The sequence below is a fragment of the Prosopis cineraria genome, unplaced genomic scaffold (assembly GCF_029017545.1).
Source record: "Prosopis cineraria cultivar Desert tree isolate PC_DT_omini unplaced genomic scaffold, ASM2901754v1 PC222, whole genome shotgun sequence".
NCBI classification, from domain to species: domain Eukaryota; kingdom Viridiplantae; phylum Streptophyta; class Magnoliopsida; order Fabales; family Fabaceae; genus Prosopis; species Prosopis cineraria.
In genome coordinates this window covers 16,723-33,527 of record NW_026555549.1, presented here as the reverse complement: position 1 = coordinate 33,527, position 16,805 = coordinate 16,723, and the positions used below count along the sequence as shown (strand labels likewise).

General features: G+C 31.9%; 1 protein-coding gene across 3 annotated transcripts; it reads right to left on the bottom strand.

Moving 5' to 3' along the window:
• Positions 1-11,567: 11,567 nt before the first annotated feature.
• LOC129295940 (uncharacterized) lies at positions 11,568-16,006 on the bottom strand. Of its 3 annotated transcripts, XR_008589665.1 has the most exons (8): positions 15,702-16,005; positions 14,257-14,439; positions 13,575-13,726; positions 13,259-13,368; positions 13,051-13,136; positions 12,434-12,538; positions 12,162-12,344; positions 11,568-11,895 (listed from the first exon to the last, which is right to left on the bottom strand). XR_008589665.1 is itself a non-coding variant. In XM_054934535.1 (7 exons), exons 1-6 carry the CDS (start codon positions 14,364-14,366, stop codon positions 12,212-12,214), a joined length of 696 nt encoding a protein of 231 aa, XP_054790510.1. In that variant the 5' UTR covers positions 14,367-16,006; the 3' UTR covers positions 11,568-11,895; positions 12,183-12,211. The 3 variants fall into 3 exon arrangements, 1 of the variants encoding a protein (XP_054790510.1); XR_008589664.1 differs by having other exon boundaries at positions 14,257-16,005; XM_054934535.1 differs by having other exon boundaries at positions 12,183-12,344; positions 14,257-16,006.
• Positions 16,007-16,805: the final 799 nt, after the last annotated feature.

Sequence of the window (16,805 nt, the reverse complement as noted above, 5' to 3'; positions counted from 1 at the left end):
AATTGCATGTACATGCAAAATCATCAATATGCTTTAGATATTTGATTACTTTTAGAGTCAATTTGTGTTTTTGAACCTTAAAAGACTCACATAATAATTTTTGAAACTATAAGAAACTAAATTAATAGGCAAATGATAGTAAAATTTTTTGAAATATATAAATGATAAGTTGGTCTCTCAAAATATCATAATTTTATTAAAGTTTCTAGAAACTTTTTTGTTATTAATAAATTTATATAAATGACTAAATTATCCTTATTGAAAATAAAATGATTTACAATTTTTGTTTAAATAATCACAATTTTTTTACTGATATTATATTCACAAAATGCAACAACAAATTAAGAATTTAACATGTGAAGTTATGATTTGTTATTGCATTGTTGTAATATAAGAAAAAAAGTTGTGATTATTTAAATAAAACTTATGAATCGTTTTATTTTCTATAAGGGTAATTTGATCATTTATATAAATTTATTAATGACAGAAAATTTTAGGAACTTTAGTGAAATTATTTTATTTTGAGAGATCAAATTGTTATTTATATATTTCAGAGGATTTTATTGTTAATTTTTTAAATTAATAATTGAGATAAACTTAAAAGACTAATAATTTTATTATCCCAAAAACATCATGATCGTGTCCATTTGCAACTTATAATATCAAGTCATTTTATTTTTTTTTTAGGGAGAATGACAATCTGGTTCTAAAAGAGAAAATTTAGTGATCAGTAGGTCCTTGACATAGTTTTTTTTTTTAAATGAGTTATAAATATGGATTCAATTTTATATTGAAATCTCAATTACAAATTGCTCATTAAATTTAAAAAAAATTGTTCAGTGTTATGAATATTATAATGTGTGAATGTTCATAAACTCTCCTAACTTTTGGCCTTTCATATCCCACATTCTATAACCTCTATAATGAATAATTGTAGAAGTTTTTTTTTCATATCTAATACCCATAAACTCAAATGTTACATATTGTTAGATATTGTATATTGATGTGAATTAATCTTGTCATTTAATGTATTGTAACTCTTAGGTAAGGTTAGAGCTTATAAATAAAGGTCATGTATCACACATTTGTAATACCTATGTAAATAAATATTACTCCTCATTCCTTTTCAATTTTCTCTTATCTTGTTCATTTCTTTTATCTTAAATCTCTCTTATATTTTATTTAATTTCATAACACGTTATCAGTAAAATACTTTACCACATTAGTCCATGACACAAATCTTTAGAGTTTTTGTTGATCATTTGTTGATTTTTCTTGGTCACGTGGAGATAGGTCGATCAATTTGGTATGGTGAAGTTTTCGAGACTTCTTCAGACAGAATAATGAACTTGCAATTTCAAAGAAGCTATATCAATTTTATTTATCAATTTATGGATAGATGAAAATTCATATGGAGATATATAAGAATTTACCTTATTTTGTTTTTACTTTAAGCCATTCTTCTATTCTTATATTTTATCATTTAAAAGTTTAAGTTTTATTTTTTAAAAAAATAACAATAAAATCTCTTCAAATTATATAAATAATAATTTAATTTCTCAAAATGTTATAATACTAATAAGTCTCTAGGGACTTTTTTATCATTAAAAAATTAATATAAATAACTGAATTGTTCTTAATTTAAATATTAATTGTCATTCACAAGTTTTGTTTTAATATTTACAACTTTTTTCTTAAAATCGCAAGAATTTAATAACAATTCATAAGCTTGCATTTGAAACCTCAATATTCTTTAAGTGTTACAAATATCAATTATCATTTATAAGTTTTATTCTAAAATTTACAACTTTTCTTATTAAAATCACAAGAATGCAACAACAATTCGCATGTTCGCATTTGAAATCATGAACTAAAGGCAATTTGATCATTTATATTAATTCCTTGATAATAAAAAAATTTTTAGGGACTTCATTGATATTAGGACATTTCAAAGGACCAAATTATTATTTACATAATTTAAAAAAATTTTATTATCATTTTTCCTTATTTTTATACGTTTGTAATAATTAATTTGATTTTTATTCATATTTTAAATTCATGTTATTGAATGATCAATAGCCATAATTCTACTATTAATATTATGATTAGATGGCTAGAGACCACATCACTTATTAATTTAAAAAAAAAACTTCAATAAAAAATATAAGTTAAGATTAAACTTTTAACAATGGAGTAACATATATGTATTTTCATAAAATAATACCTGTTGCAAAACTAATAAACCCTTATTGTAATAAAAATTTTTGAGAGGGTCTTAAATATCATCTTCTTTGATTTATTTATATATTATTTAAATTAATATTTAGAATTATATTTTCTTCAAAAATATTAATATTTATTTAATATAAATTTTGCCTCTTCTAATAAATTTTCTTAGGTATGTCACTGTACCCGCGGGCTCATTGTAAAAGATATTGGTACATACATGCGAAAGACCAAATTAACGAATAATTAATGTGGAGGCCAAAATCGAAGGATTAGTTAAAGACGAGAAATGATTGAGACATATAATGACTTAATGAGAAAGATTAATTAGCTCTTATAAGAAAATTTGAGGAAATTGAGAAGAAAGAGCAACGATGAACTACTGAGCGCGTTAAATAAGGAAGGGGCCAAATTTCCACGCTCAGGCCGGGGACGACTTGACGGCGAATAACAGTAATTCATTTTATTTTTTTAGGAAAAACACACTAAATTCTGAAAAAGGAAAAAAGAAAATAATGAGAAGTAGGACCCTAAATTATTTTTGAAACATAAGTAATTGTAAATATTGATTCAGATCCCTGTAAATATGAAACTTAATTACAAACTAAGACTTACATTTAAAATTTAAATATTTTATTTATAATTATTCAAATTAATATTTGTAACTTATTTTTTTAAAAAAATCATCTAGAATCTAACTATTATTAATTTCTTCTTTTATAGCTTAATTAATCTCAGTCTGTCGGTATCTTATGAGTTGTAAATTGAACTATTGAGACAACTCTTATGTTCACTCAGTAAAATTGGTTTATCATTAAATTCAAATATCTTTTCCCGTCCCCCCCGGGGGATTTGGGCTAATTTAGGGTAATATTTAATATTTTATTTTATTCACTTTTTATAATAACGTGAAAATTCTCTTGCCAGGAAGAAATTAAATTACAGAGGTTCAATTTCAAAACCCATGAAAATTCTTAAAACTTATCGCATTCCAAATCTAGAATGATTTTTTGTTATTCAGAATATTCTTTAAATATTCTATTATCCTTATATATATATATATATCTTATTCATTATTAAAAAAATATTATTCAATATTATTATATAATTATTAGTTATTATTAAGGTGATTATTTTTTGTGTATATAATATATTTCAACTCATCTCAGTAATACATAACAACATTTTTCTTTATTTCATCTGGCGTGTTTCATGGTACTAAAGCGGTAGAGCTATGCTTTTCCTTTTTGAAAATCGCTTTCCAAGTGTTTGGCTACTGAAACGAGCAGCGTCAACGACTCAATGTGAACAAACTGAGTTCGTACAAGCTCGTTGTTTGAGGCACTGCAATCCACATCTAAGATACGTGTCTTGCGGGTCCCAAGCTTCACTACTTGTGGTATTGCTCAATCTCCTGTTCGTGATTTTTAACTCCCTCGCATTGTTTGCTTCCGTGAATTCTACAACTTTGGCTCAATCTATTTCTTTTTGCTTGCACTTTATTCAATGAAAATATCCAAGGTTGCTCAACCAATTTTCATTTTATTGACTGATCCTAACTATTACCTATGAATAAAAAAATGTGTGATTTTTTGAAGGGTAAGAAGCTTTAGCGACTTGTGACTAGGAATGTCACACTTTATATTAAATTCTTTGGTAAAGATGATCAGCAATTTATTGACCGATTGAATAATTGGGACAGTAAAAATAATCAGATTATAACGTGGTTCAGGAATAATTCAACTGCTAGTATTCATCGGTAGTTTAGGCACTTTAAGACTACTAAAGAGATGTGGGATCACCTTACAAGCAAGCATACTGCTTCTAACTTGTCCATTCAATACCAACTGTAGAAGGACCTGGCTATTCTAAAAATGAAAAAAGGTCAGCCGTTGCTTGGGTTTCTTTTCAAGATTGAGACTATCTGGAATCAACTAGTCTATTCTGAGCCTACATTTAAAATGATAAGGATATTAAAGCCTTTTTCAAGTGGCAAGATAAATTTCGTCTCATACAATTCTTAATGGCTCTTATTGATAATCTTGAGCCTGTCTATGCCTCTCTGCTCCACCAAAGCCTTCTTTAGTCTCTTGAGGATGCTCTTCCTCTTCTTTGTTTTGAGAAAACTCATTTGGGACTTCTCCAAAGGGCCCTTGACATGGCTTTCGCTACTTCTAGAAAGAATTCTAAGCTTTGTCATCGTTGTCCTCAATTTACCCATACTTTTTATCAGTGTTCATATATCAAGTGCAAAACTTACCAGAAGAAGGGACATATTACTATAAACTGTCCTTCTTTTGGAGCGTGTCATTTTACCATCTAACGTCGATTTGAGCGGTTCAAGTATCCACATGAAGCTCTTCGATTCCTCTAGCTCACACTCAAATAATCATCCGTTAAAAAGATGGATATCCAAACCCAAAATGGTTTGTTTTCACTCAAAACACTTTCAAAGGTGTCCAAAACACACTACCAAATGCCATTAACTTTGGAGTCACTTTGACCATCTCAAATGGACCACACACAACTAACAAGCCAATCATATCACCTAAATAAGCATTCATACTCAAAATGACTACCAAACTCCAAATTCACAACAACATAAAGGGGTGGATAAACTTAACACAATTATCATTTTGGTCATTTTGACACATAAATCATTTAAAATATATCACTTATAATTGTATCTTGGCTAAGCACACTCATTTAATCATAATAACATTAATCTTGGGCCAAGATATGCACACTTCATATATTCTTATACAAGTGATAATAAAATCATGAAATGCTCCTAAGTTGGAATTATATTATAGCATATTCGTTACAAAACCAAAAAAGAGGAAAGGAAAGAGCTATACAACAATGTTCTTCACTCTTCAATCACTCTTTCCTTCTCCTTGCCCCTACCGGAGTCCTCACTTGTAAAATATAACCACGAGGTAAGATAAATATCTCAGTCACAAAATAATTCATTACTATTAATTACATGCACAACCATATAAGAGTAAAGCTTTTATACACTAAAACATACTTTTAACATAGTTCAAGATAATCTTTTTTCATTTTAACTCTAGCATATTCAACAATTCCTTTTCATAAATACAAATCATTTACCACTAGCATGATCACTCTACCATCATAGCCTCCATATCACCCTGATTGAAACCGTATGTTCTTGGACCAAGTGTACATTCACAATAGTCCGAGCTCATCTTTAATGGTAGGATCACCCGACCAAAGGTGTCTTATCTCACTTCAGGACTATGGTCTCCCTCTATCGCACATGAATCGGGGTATCGTTACTCCAACACCGCATCACTGATACTAAGGAGTGTCACTCTCCAATGCCATATCCTGTATGGATACTAAGGAGAAAATCTCTAAAACAGTGCCTCACTACACACTAAGGAGATATATGCTATATAAACTTTCATTGCTCCTTCCTATGGGTAGACTCCCACCCTTCTAACATGATCACACTCACGCTTTCTATACATTTCACACACTTGTGAAAAATCACGATCTTTTTCACATAAGGATTCAAAAATCTTTATCATTTCGAAAGTAGTTTCTAATGCACAAGCAACATCATTTTTCACAACATACTAAATTTTTGAAACACATGTAAATAAATATATTCATCTACTTACAAACTATTAAGCAATATAATCAATTAGTATAAATTATCCTTTACCTCAACCCTTTATCACACAAAAGGGTTACCGTGATTCAACGTTAGCTCTACACATTCTATATGCACAATAAAACTTGAGCAACACTTAATCTATACAATCAAGTGATAATTGTCAATTATCACTCCAGATAAACCCCAAATTCACTAAGTTCTAAGTACTCATAACACTCAAATTCCTTATCACCATTCAATTATTCACAGTATTCAAAAACTCTCAAATTATGCTTAGGGTTCATTCAAACCTTCAACAAAAATTTTAAATCACCATAAAACTCATAAACCTCAGGTTAGAGTCTTGATTTAACTCCCAAAACCTTAAATAAGCTAATAGATTTGGTCTAAATCTAAGAAAATCGAGATCGAAGCCCCCATTGCCCCAAAAGTTAGAATTTTCACATAAAGAGAGAGGAGAGAAAATGTGGAACTTACCCAATAATGATTCAAGCTTTAAATGCATCTAAAGTGATCCAAAGGTCGTGCCCTAGCAGTCACGAGCTCCTCTTCATTGCTCTCTCTCATTTTCCTTCTTTCTTCCTTTGATTTTAAGTCTGATTTCGCGATCTGATAAGTATAGAATTTGTACATGTGCCACGGCGTATTGACACATCCACCGTGGCGCATGGAACAAGGATCTCAAGACTCTCTTTGAATTTATCTTTGTGCCATGGCTTGCTCAATATTGACCTAGCCTTATTCTAAGGTTGTCCAAGGATCCAAAAATTATATTAGTCTCCTATAAACATCATTAATCAATAATTTATCTAAATTAACCAAAAATACCCTTAGAAACATTGATAATTCCTAATTTGAAAACTTAGGATGTTATATTAATAGCATGAAAAATGTAAATCTTCACCTTATGTGCTTGTATTTGCTACACTTTTATGTACTTGAATTTATGTGCCTTAGTTACTGAAATTATATAATCTCACTCTCATTGTTTAATACTTTTGAGGAAATGCTAAGTACATGGCTAAAGGGGAAGCATCAGAGGCTAGAGAAGCTTAATTCTTTAGTAAAGCTTTTAGCTTTGTAGTTTGTATATTTGAATACTTATTATTTCTAACATTAGAGGTTTGCACATGTTAGCTATATCTCATTTACATGTTTGGATTATTTAACAATTACTTACTAGACCTATTTGTTAACTTAGGCGTTGCTGATGCTCTGGCCCAAGAGTTGGAAAAGCATTTGTGCAAATGTATTAATATAATTGATCACCTTTATTACTTGATTCAACTTGGTATATTAAATATAGTATTCTTGTGCATATCTATTATTGCAATTAAGCCTATGTTATGAATTAATATTTGAGGAGAGACACTTATATATATGCAAGGAACTTGAATACTGTTATTGGCACATAGCATTCTAGGATCCTTATTTAGTACTGGATTGAGTTATAATTGGTAGTAGTAGTTAAATATTTAATTTGTCTATGTTTAGATTCTTGGATTTCCCTAATTAGGGATCCAAGTGATTAGTTAAATAAGGTTGAAGTTACTTTCTACATGTTGTTCACTATGCCGTTAACGTAGAATTCGCTGCGGCGAACAACAGTTATGGTTGTGGTGAGTAGAGCTATTAGATATGGCGAGTGGGTCATGGTGATTTGCATTGCACTGAGTGTGTTAATTCATAGTTGGTTACAGCAAGGGAACTTTTAGCCACAACAAGCTAATGCAAGTTTCCAAAATGACTATTCTATCCTTTAAGCTTTGTTTGGTATGAAGAGAGAGGAGGGGAAGGAAGATGAGGATCCCCCCAATTTAGGGGGGAGGTTTTGGAGAGGAGGGGATGGAAATTTTTATAAAATTTTAACATATTCTCAATCACTCTAATTTTTGAAATATATTATTTATCTCATCAATTATATATGTGGGGTCCCAATTTCTAGTTTGACATTTATATTTAAAAAAAAAACTTCAAAGCTATGGTTAATCCTTTCGTTGTAGGTTGTCTATTAGTGAGTTAATTAAGGGTTAATGATGAAGGTCATTACAAATTTGATGTCAAGTTCTCAAGTCTCAAGAACTAGTGCCTGTGAATGTTGCATTAAACATTGAGCACATAGAAATGTTAGCAATTTTTATTCTTGATAATGCCTTAGAATATCGTGATTCTAAACTGTTCAAATTTCTTAATGCTCAAGGTACAATCTTATAAGACTCCTATCTCTACACTTCTCAACAAAATGGTCGATCTGAATGAAAGCATTGTCATATTCTTAATTTAATCCGTGCTCTCCTCATTTCTTCTTCTTGTCCTAAATGCTTATGGGGACAAGTCACCTTAACTGTTGTATATTGCATAGATAGAGTTCCTATCCGAATTCTTAGTAATATTTCTTCTTTTGAGCATCTTCATGGTATTCCTCTTGACTATAGTCTTTTAAAAGTTTTTACCTGTATCCATTTTGTTCTTCTCCCTCCACATGAAACTATCAAATTGCAAGCTTGTGCTCATGTTTGTTGTTTTCTCGGTTATAACCTTGAGCATAAGGGTTATTGCTGTTGGGATCTCATATCTCATCACATTCAAATTTCCCATCATATTGCTTTCTAGAACATATGATGTTGTAATTCTTAACCAATTTCTACTCATCCTCCACGTCTGAATTTGTGATCTTTCGAATTCATGTTTGCATTTATGATGATGACAGAATAAGATCATGTATTTAGCGAGGGTCATTATATATCAAACTGTACTACAAGAAAGCTCAAGAAAGATCCAAAGAGTCCCACACGGTCTAGTTTCAAACCAACTTATTGTATATAATGGTCTGACACATATGCTCTCCCGCTGAGCTGAATAACGCCAGCTGGTGAGGCTGGTTTGGTCTATTTTCCTTGCTGGCTAGCCCACTCCAATTTGGGCCATGGGATTTGAGCGAATGTATGGAACTCGCGGCTTCAAGACCAGAAGGGCACTGCGGGGGAGGGCTGGTTTCACAGTATAGCCAACACACCTTTAGGGCGTCATTGTGGAGGGATAACGGTCTTGTTTTCTTTTCTTTTTGTTATCAAGACAATTCTGTAGAATAGTTTTTTGAAACCAGTTTTAGAAACAAAAATGAAAAAAATCCATTTGAATCATTATTTTAAAAAACATGTCTAAATTGATGAAATAAAGGATGAAACAATAATTTATTCTATTAACATAATTATTATTAATGAAAGCATGACATTTTCTATATTTTCTCTAGTTTTGCATAATAAAAAGTACGAAACATCTAAAAAATGTTCTAGTTTTTTAGTTTTGCAGACGACTATTAATTTTTTTTCATTTTTAAAAACAGATAACAGAATATATATTTTCAAACTAGTTTTTTCTTCTTTTTTTGTTTTTCAGAATAAAAAGTTGTTCTAAAAACCGGTTGCCAAATAAGCACAACAAGTCGCTGCTCTTCTGTCCCATAATGTCTAGTAAGCCTAGCTCCTTGGACCACTTTTTTTTTTTTTTTGGCAATACACTGTTTTTTAATTGCCTAATGCTCGAAATAGGCTGCCCCCAAAAAGTAGGAAGATATTTAAAATGTAGAAAACCAGATGAAGGGCAAATGTTAGTAAACACATCATCATGGTATTATAGTTTTGACTCCATTAACTTAGTGCCTAAATTTTAATTCTGTGTATCTCAACTTCTGTAGTTTTTAACCATTTAAAATGTCGACATTATATTTTAGAAAATCAAATTATAAGGAATAAAGTTATTTCTTAAAATCTAAAAATTAATATTCTAAATTGTTAAAACTATAAAAATTGAATCATACTGAGTTAATGTTTAAGAATTAAATTAAAATTTAAAGAATAAATTATATCGAGTTAAAGTTTAAAGATTGAATTACAATTGAATTAAAATTATGAAAATCAAATAACTAATTTGTTTTCCTAAATTTTATTATATTATTAACCTTAGCGTCATTCTGTCCCACTTTGGCCCCAAAAATGACTTTCAAGACAATCGGACGAGATTTATCGTTTTCTTTTAGTGTCAAATTGAATTAAATGTATCAATTAAAAATTAACTTTGGTCATCCAACCAATCTATATAAAAACAATTCTTTCATACATGCACATATGTATATATTGAACCAATTTGGATCTTCCAAATTAATTGAGAGACACTTGTTCAACTAGTGAATAAAGTTGAATCAACTTATTTTAAAATTTTCAGTTTAAGTCCTAATATATACAACCACATTAAATAAATGTCAACTTATTTTAAAATTTCAAATTTAAGTCCTAATATATACAGCCGCATTAAATAAATATGTCAAACTTATAAAACCACTGTTGATAATAACATTCTTGTACAGCAAAATTTCAGATTCGTCTAAACAAAAAATGAACCAGTGACTTCTCAAAACATCAAGTGGTGAAATAAAAAAAAAAAAATCCTCCAATTAACAAGTAAAAAATTCGTATGATCACTTACAAGTAAAAATCATGGATATATATCTATGGTAAATATGCATCGCAGAGCCAAATTCTTGTCAAGATCACACGCGAATCAGTTTCGTACTCACTTTAGAACCCTCTCCAAAAATAATAATGTCAGGGGTCATACAGAGATGTTGCCATCCTTTATTTTATGATTAAAAATAATTTGCAAAATTGAGTGTTTTAACTTTTAACCTCGGACAAGGTAAACCGCAAGCAGCATAGCCCAAACAACGAAGGATCAGGAGCAAGGTTTGAACCAAACACCCCTCGTCCTTATAATACAACTCTTGCTAGCTCGTTGCGACACATTTTGAGGGGCTCGAACAGAGACTTGTAATGACTCTACCTGCTAATTGATCAAGATGACACATTATTACTGTCTGAGCTAGTTGTATGCATCATGTCATGGCTTCACAGATCGTACAATCAAAACAGATTGAAGTTTCTCAAAATGATCACTGATTCAGAACTGTGCTGTGATTTACATGGCCATGCACATATCACCAACAACCTCGAGAATCATAAATTCAAAGACCAAAAGTATCCCATTGGGAAAACATGCTTTATTTTTCTTCGTATGTGCCATGTGGATATTCCATAAAAAATGGCTACAATATCCCTGACATGAGATCCACGCTGTATCATCACTGAGACTGGCCACCACCATGCGTTGTTATTATTCTAGCTGTGAGTGATAATCCAGAATGATTTGAATCAAGAAAGCATAAGTAAGTGCCCGTTGGATAAGGAAAAAACGCGCGTTTTGGACCCAAAATCGATTTTTTTTATCAATCTATCCAAACAGTCGAAAATGATTAAAAATCAATTCTGGGCCAAAACGCGCATTTTTCCCGAAGCTCCCTTCGTCCACTTTCTGCCAAAAGTTTGTCAAAAACGTTGGGAAAAATTACAAAAATAAGCCCAGGAAAAAATTACAAAGAAAGCACATAATTTAATAAAAAAAAATTAAACTCTCTTCTTTTTCTTTTTTTTTTCCTTAATAAAATTTAAACTTTATATATTTAAAAAATTAATATTTGATATTTAAAAATTAAATTATATATTTAAAAATTAATTTTGATTAAATTATTTAAATATCTTCAATTCTGTTAAAATCAATTTTAAAAAAACAGTATCCAAACAGATTACGTTATAACATAATCAATTATGATTAAAATCTACCACTTAATCAATTATTTTATAATTTATTATACCCAATTGAAATCCAAACAGACCCTAAACTGTTGGAGCCATTTCGGGATACACATGTAAATAAATAAAATGTCGGCAGTCAATAGGATACATAATCTTGGGTACAAATTGATGCCGAACACGGATTACAAGGCTCAACAAATTTGAGTTTTCATGCTTGTCAATAAATCTGTCGACGTATAAGAGCAAAACTAACCCAAGGCCGTGTTGAGATTTCTTGGACTCTTTCTCTCCACTTTTCATGTTTATCAGTGGCTCATGAAGCTGCTACTTCTAGGGCACTAGACAGTGGTCAAGCTGCAAAATAATGTGAAAGCCCTGCAGAAAAGACACAGCAATCACATAATCAAACACAAGTCACTAGGATATAAAATTATGTATTTCTTTATAGGTACCCCATGTGTTTAAACATACATAAAGAGTTCAACTCTAGAAATTAAGTTTAAAACACAATAAATTATCATTTCTTGGTAAAGCAGTCTGGCATGTGTCCAAAAAAATCACGTTAGACAAGATGGTTTTTTGAAGTCCTGCTGCTGCAGAATTTCAAGCGTGTAGATTCTTTTTGAAAGTAGCGAAGTTACCTGGGAAAACAAAATACATACAGAATAGGATTCCAAAGCTACTTTCAACTTCATGATTCCTCTTTAATTCTTTGTTTCTTTGGCCTTTTCTCGTGTGCATTGTCCAAGGAAATTGGTTCCTCAACCATAGCATTTTGCTCTGGGATTAGTGGTTCTCCCCCATTTTCTCTCTTCTTTGCACTTCTGTACAGATTATGCTAGAGTTACGCACAAAATATCCTCTATGCCAATAATATTAGTATTAGTCTAAAAATATGTTAAAAGTAAAGAACCTGTCACTTTGGGAAACATCTTCCAAGTTCTTGTCTAACCAATGAATACTGCCAGTGGTATCTGGCTTCAGGGATCCAAAAACATGAAGTATTTCCTCATCAAAGCTGCAGAGATAAATCATTGATGTGAATATTGTGATGAATAACTTGCCAGATGAAACTTTGACGCGCTTAAAACATACATAAGCATATGTCTGATCTAATTAAAATTCAAGAAGCTAGAGAACAAATATAATTAACAACAGCAAATATTAACGAAGTTGCAATAGCAGCAGATATATCAAATCAATAAGCTTAAATGAGGCAATACTCTGTCTTTTCACAATGGAAAGCATCTTCAAGGAGACCACCATGAGAAAAAATTGAAAATATATTGGAGATGTATGAAACCAAATTCTTCCTAGTTGCTAATCAACAAAGGAGGGACCAAGGTTTCATGAAGTATTTGATAGACCAACTGAAAATACATAATTCTAAACAATTATTTGAAATGCACATTCCAGTCTGCTTTTTAGATCTTACAGTGAGGTCAACTCACTTCATTGAATTGAATTCTGATGCAACATAGAAATGCATTGAACACGTAATCTTATTTTAAGTAGCATCAGCACTATCACCTCTTGACTTGAAAGCGTATCATGGTTCCAACCTTTATCACATGCTGCTTATGCAATCTGCTTGTATATCTACCTTGTCCACGTTTCTATTAGAAAAATACACAGCATGTAGACAATATTAATTATAAATACTAAAATAACAATCATGATTTTAAGGAGGAGGAAGATGTAGATAGATACTATTGAATATCAGGTTGAGGTTACTCACAATTTTGTATGAGAACTCTTCCCTAATGTCTTTGTCAACTATTATTGCAGAAGAAAAGCCGAGCACAATGGCATGAATAGATTCTTGTGTGAGCTTAACCACCTTCCCTTCTGAAAGCAACAATCAATTGACAAATTAGCAAAGAATACACAGGAGGTCCTAAAAACACTTGGGGATGTGAACTAAACCCTGGAAAAATAAGAAAACAATAGATAAATCTATAAAACAGAAAAACATGCAGAATATTAGTCTGATATAACCAAGTAACTACAAAATACTAACATTCATGACTCTTAAATCACAACAAGTGAATTACCTAAAAGCATATCCGGCTTTGGAGAAAAAAGTAACAATTTCGCATTTAGTTTAACATCAAAATAAGGATGAACTCCAGAAAGAATTTTTGCACATTTATCAAGGAGGTTGATATCATAGGCTAACACAACCCCATCAAAGATTTCACTGAACCTGCAAGGACAGCACAACCAAAACAGCATTATAAACAGGAGTGAGTATGTGGGGAGGGATATAATTCTCCATCGCATCTTAAAACAAGTAACGTACTAAGGTAAGCACATTGGCATGCTTAAACCACAAAAATTTCATGATACTTGAAAATGAAATTTAAACTCAAAAGTAAACTTATGGCTACCACTATGTGACACACAACACACATGCACGCATGTGCACATGCACATATTCAACATGCAGAGAGTTTGGCAATTCTATGATTGTCATTTTTCAATTTTCAAATACGTAAAATAAAACCTATATAACATAAATCTCACAATTTGTGGGACTTCTCTCACAGGGAACTGATAAAACAGAGCTAAAAAAGCCAGCACCCACAATTGCCATAAATCTCTTTCTAACCCAATAAAAAGATAATAACAGCTAAAACTTCATCAAAAATCATGTCCTTTAAACATAACAAAAACCATAATTGCAATCATAAATCGTACTAAAATATAAAATCAAAGGAAGGTGCAATAACTTACGTGAAAAGCAAAGTGCTGAGCTCATTGAGAACTGCTTGGGGAACTTTTTTACTTTTTGAAGGATGAACATATACGACTAGATTAGCATCTGACACCTTCAACCCCTCCATTGCTACTACTCCTGTTTTGTGGAGCAGAAGCGAAGCTACTCTTTGCCCAACTATGCCTTCCAAACTGTGAAATCTTTAGCAAAACAAGAAGGAAAAAAGAAAGAAAAATGAAGGAATCGCAACAGGAACGAATCATAGATTTAGACTACAAGTTGGGAATGTCACGAGTCTCACATTGAGGAACCTAACAAGTGGTGTGGGATTTATAAGAGTGAGGGGATCTCCCAACCAACAAGCTAGTCTTTTGGGATGGGCTCTCCTTGTAGACTTGTGCTCGTTATATTGGTGCTTTCATTGAGAGGCCAATGTCACAGAAAGGGCTAAGAGTTCTGACCAGTCAAAGGCCGAGTGAAATGCCGTGGAGTGAAGCCGTCGGGGATGTCAGCTCTTAACGGTGTGGCATTCTCACAAATCCCACATCAGGGAGCCTCTTAAGTGTAAGTAAATCTCCCATCCAACAGGCTAGTCTTTTGAAATTTTCAATGTCACGACCACAAGCTCTCTAAGTAGAACTCACCTCCAAAAGGCACCTCGTAGGAAGAGGATGCCCGGTTGACTTATAAACTACACTCCATCAATGTGGCCTCGTGATGTGAGACTCATGACATAGCCCACCCCTCAAAAGCCGGCATCCGCGACAGCTCACACTCCACGGCACTTCATTTAGCCTTCAACTAGTCAGCCCCTCTATGGGCAGTCTTTCCGTGAACGGCAACTCTCAGCACCAATGTCACGACCCCAAACCCTTTAGGTAGAACTCGCCCCCAAAAGGTACCTCATAAGAGAAGGGTGATTTATAATACACACTCCACCAATATGGTCTCCTGATGTGGGACTCGTGACAGAATATAGTGCTAGTCATTTGAGAAGTGAAAAGAGAAAACAAGGCTGCAATATGAATGAGGTGGAAAGCAATTGAAAAGTCTGGAAACTATAAAAATTGGATTTCTTTCTTCCATATAAGAAAAAACTATATTGCACTCCCCACCTCAATCTGCTGCGTAATACAGTACAAAGCCATTTTCTTTTCCTCTTGCTACCCCCAGGGAAAAAAACTGTATGCATTTTAACCCCGAACATGAAAAACTCTAAGTTGCAAAGAAGAAGTAGCTGAGGGTCAGTTTGAGATTAAAGGATCAGCAGATACTCAAAACCAGGTAAGCTCAAAGTGGATAAATAACTATACATAAGACAGACGAGAAAAGCATCCAAGTGGAGTGTTTAAAAACAAGTTCAGAAAACTCAGCATTTTCCGACATCCGGGACCTGAAATCGTTGGGTGCCCAGTACGGAAAGGAAAAATTTTTGGGAAAAGAAACCCGTAAAAAATCATACCCCACGACGTCAGCAAACGGTGCTTGTCGAAAGGTAGGACGCCGAGCTGTACACAACCCAGGCCTGCTGGGGAAGATACTATAAGAAATAAGCCGCCACCTGACAGAACGTTCACGAAGAACGAAAAGAGGACGAGGTGGACGCTGCCCGGTCTTCAGACTTCAGAGTAAGGGAATGAAGCAGGTGATAGCTGATTCAGTTGAAGTCCGATCAATACTCTATGCTCAGGGGATTTGGAGGCCATGGCGTCGAAGCTGCTTTAAGGGGTTAACTAGGGTTTGATATTTCTGACTTTTTTCTGCGGAATGATGGATTTCATGGCACATGAATATTCATCCCGTAATTCTGCTGGATCCCCTGTCCCCTCAATTTTTAATGTAATATTTTTATTTTGTAATTGTAATAATAATTAAAATTTTATTGGCAAAAAAAAAAATAATCAAGATTTTAATTTTAATATTATAGTATTATTAATTAGTACTAATTAAATTTTAAAATTTATTTATTAATGTTAAAAATTTAAGCAGCTATAAAAAAAAGATATTGGGAGAAAAAATAAAAACAAGAGAATGAAAAAAATTTCTTATAAATTATTGTGTCCTTCAATATAAATTGCAAGTCATATTTATAAATACAATCTTATACATTAAAGGTTACACGAATGATAAAAAAAATAAAGGGTAATTAACTGTAAGAGTTTCATGAAAAAAATAAAAATAAAGAGGTGATAAAAATGGATATCCACTATCCTTTTAATATTCATAACACTTCCCTTAAATGTTCATTATATAAGAATGTGTCTCATTAAAAAATTTAATTAAGAAAAACCTAATTAAAAAAAAAGTACATCATTCATTTATATGCTATTTAATACTATCTCATTAAAAACCTTATTAGGAAAATCTAATAAAAAAACTTAGACAAGAAAAAAAGAGTACAGCGTGTATTAACCCTCATTTTGACAACATCAATTGATATTTTTAAATCTGTGAAATCCAATATCATGAATAAACTTTTCAAATATTTTAGCAGGAAGTGACTTAGTGCACATATTAGCTAAATTTTCTTTTGAACGAATTTGCTAGATATTAATTTCATCATTAT

Bases quoted from the DNA above. Each gene is read 5' to 3' on its own strand.
- LOC129295940 (XM_054934535.1), bottom strand. From the start codon at position 14,366: ATGGAGGGGTTGAAGGTGTCAGATGCTAATCTAGTCGTATATGTTCAT. The intron at 13,137-13,258 runs GTGAGTAACCTC...TTTTTCTAATAG, and splicing joins AAGAGTTCTCATACAAAATT to AAACGTGGACAAGGTAGATA. The intron at 12,345-12,433 runs GTTCTTTACTTT...TAATCTGTACAG, and splicing joins GATGTTTCCCAAAGTGACAG to AAGTGCAAAGAAGAGAGAAA.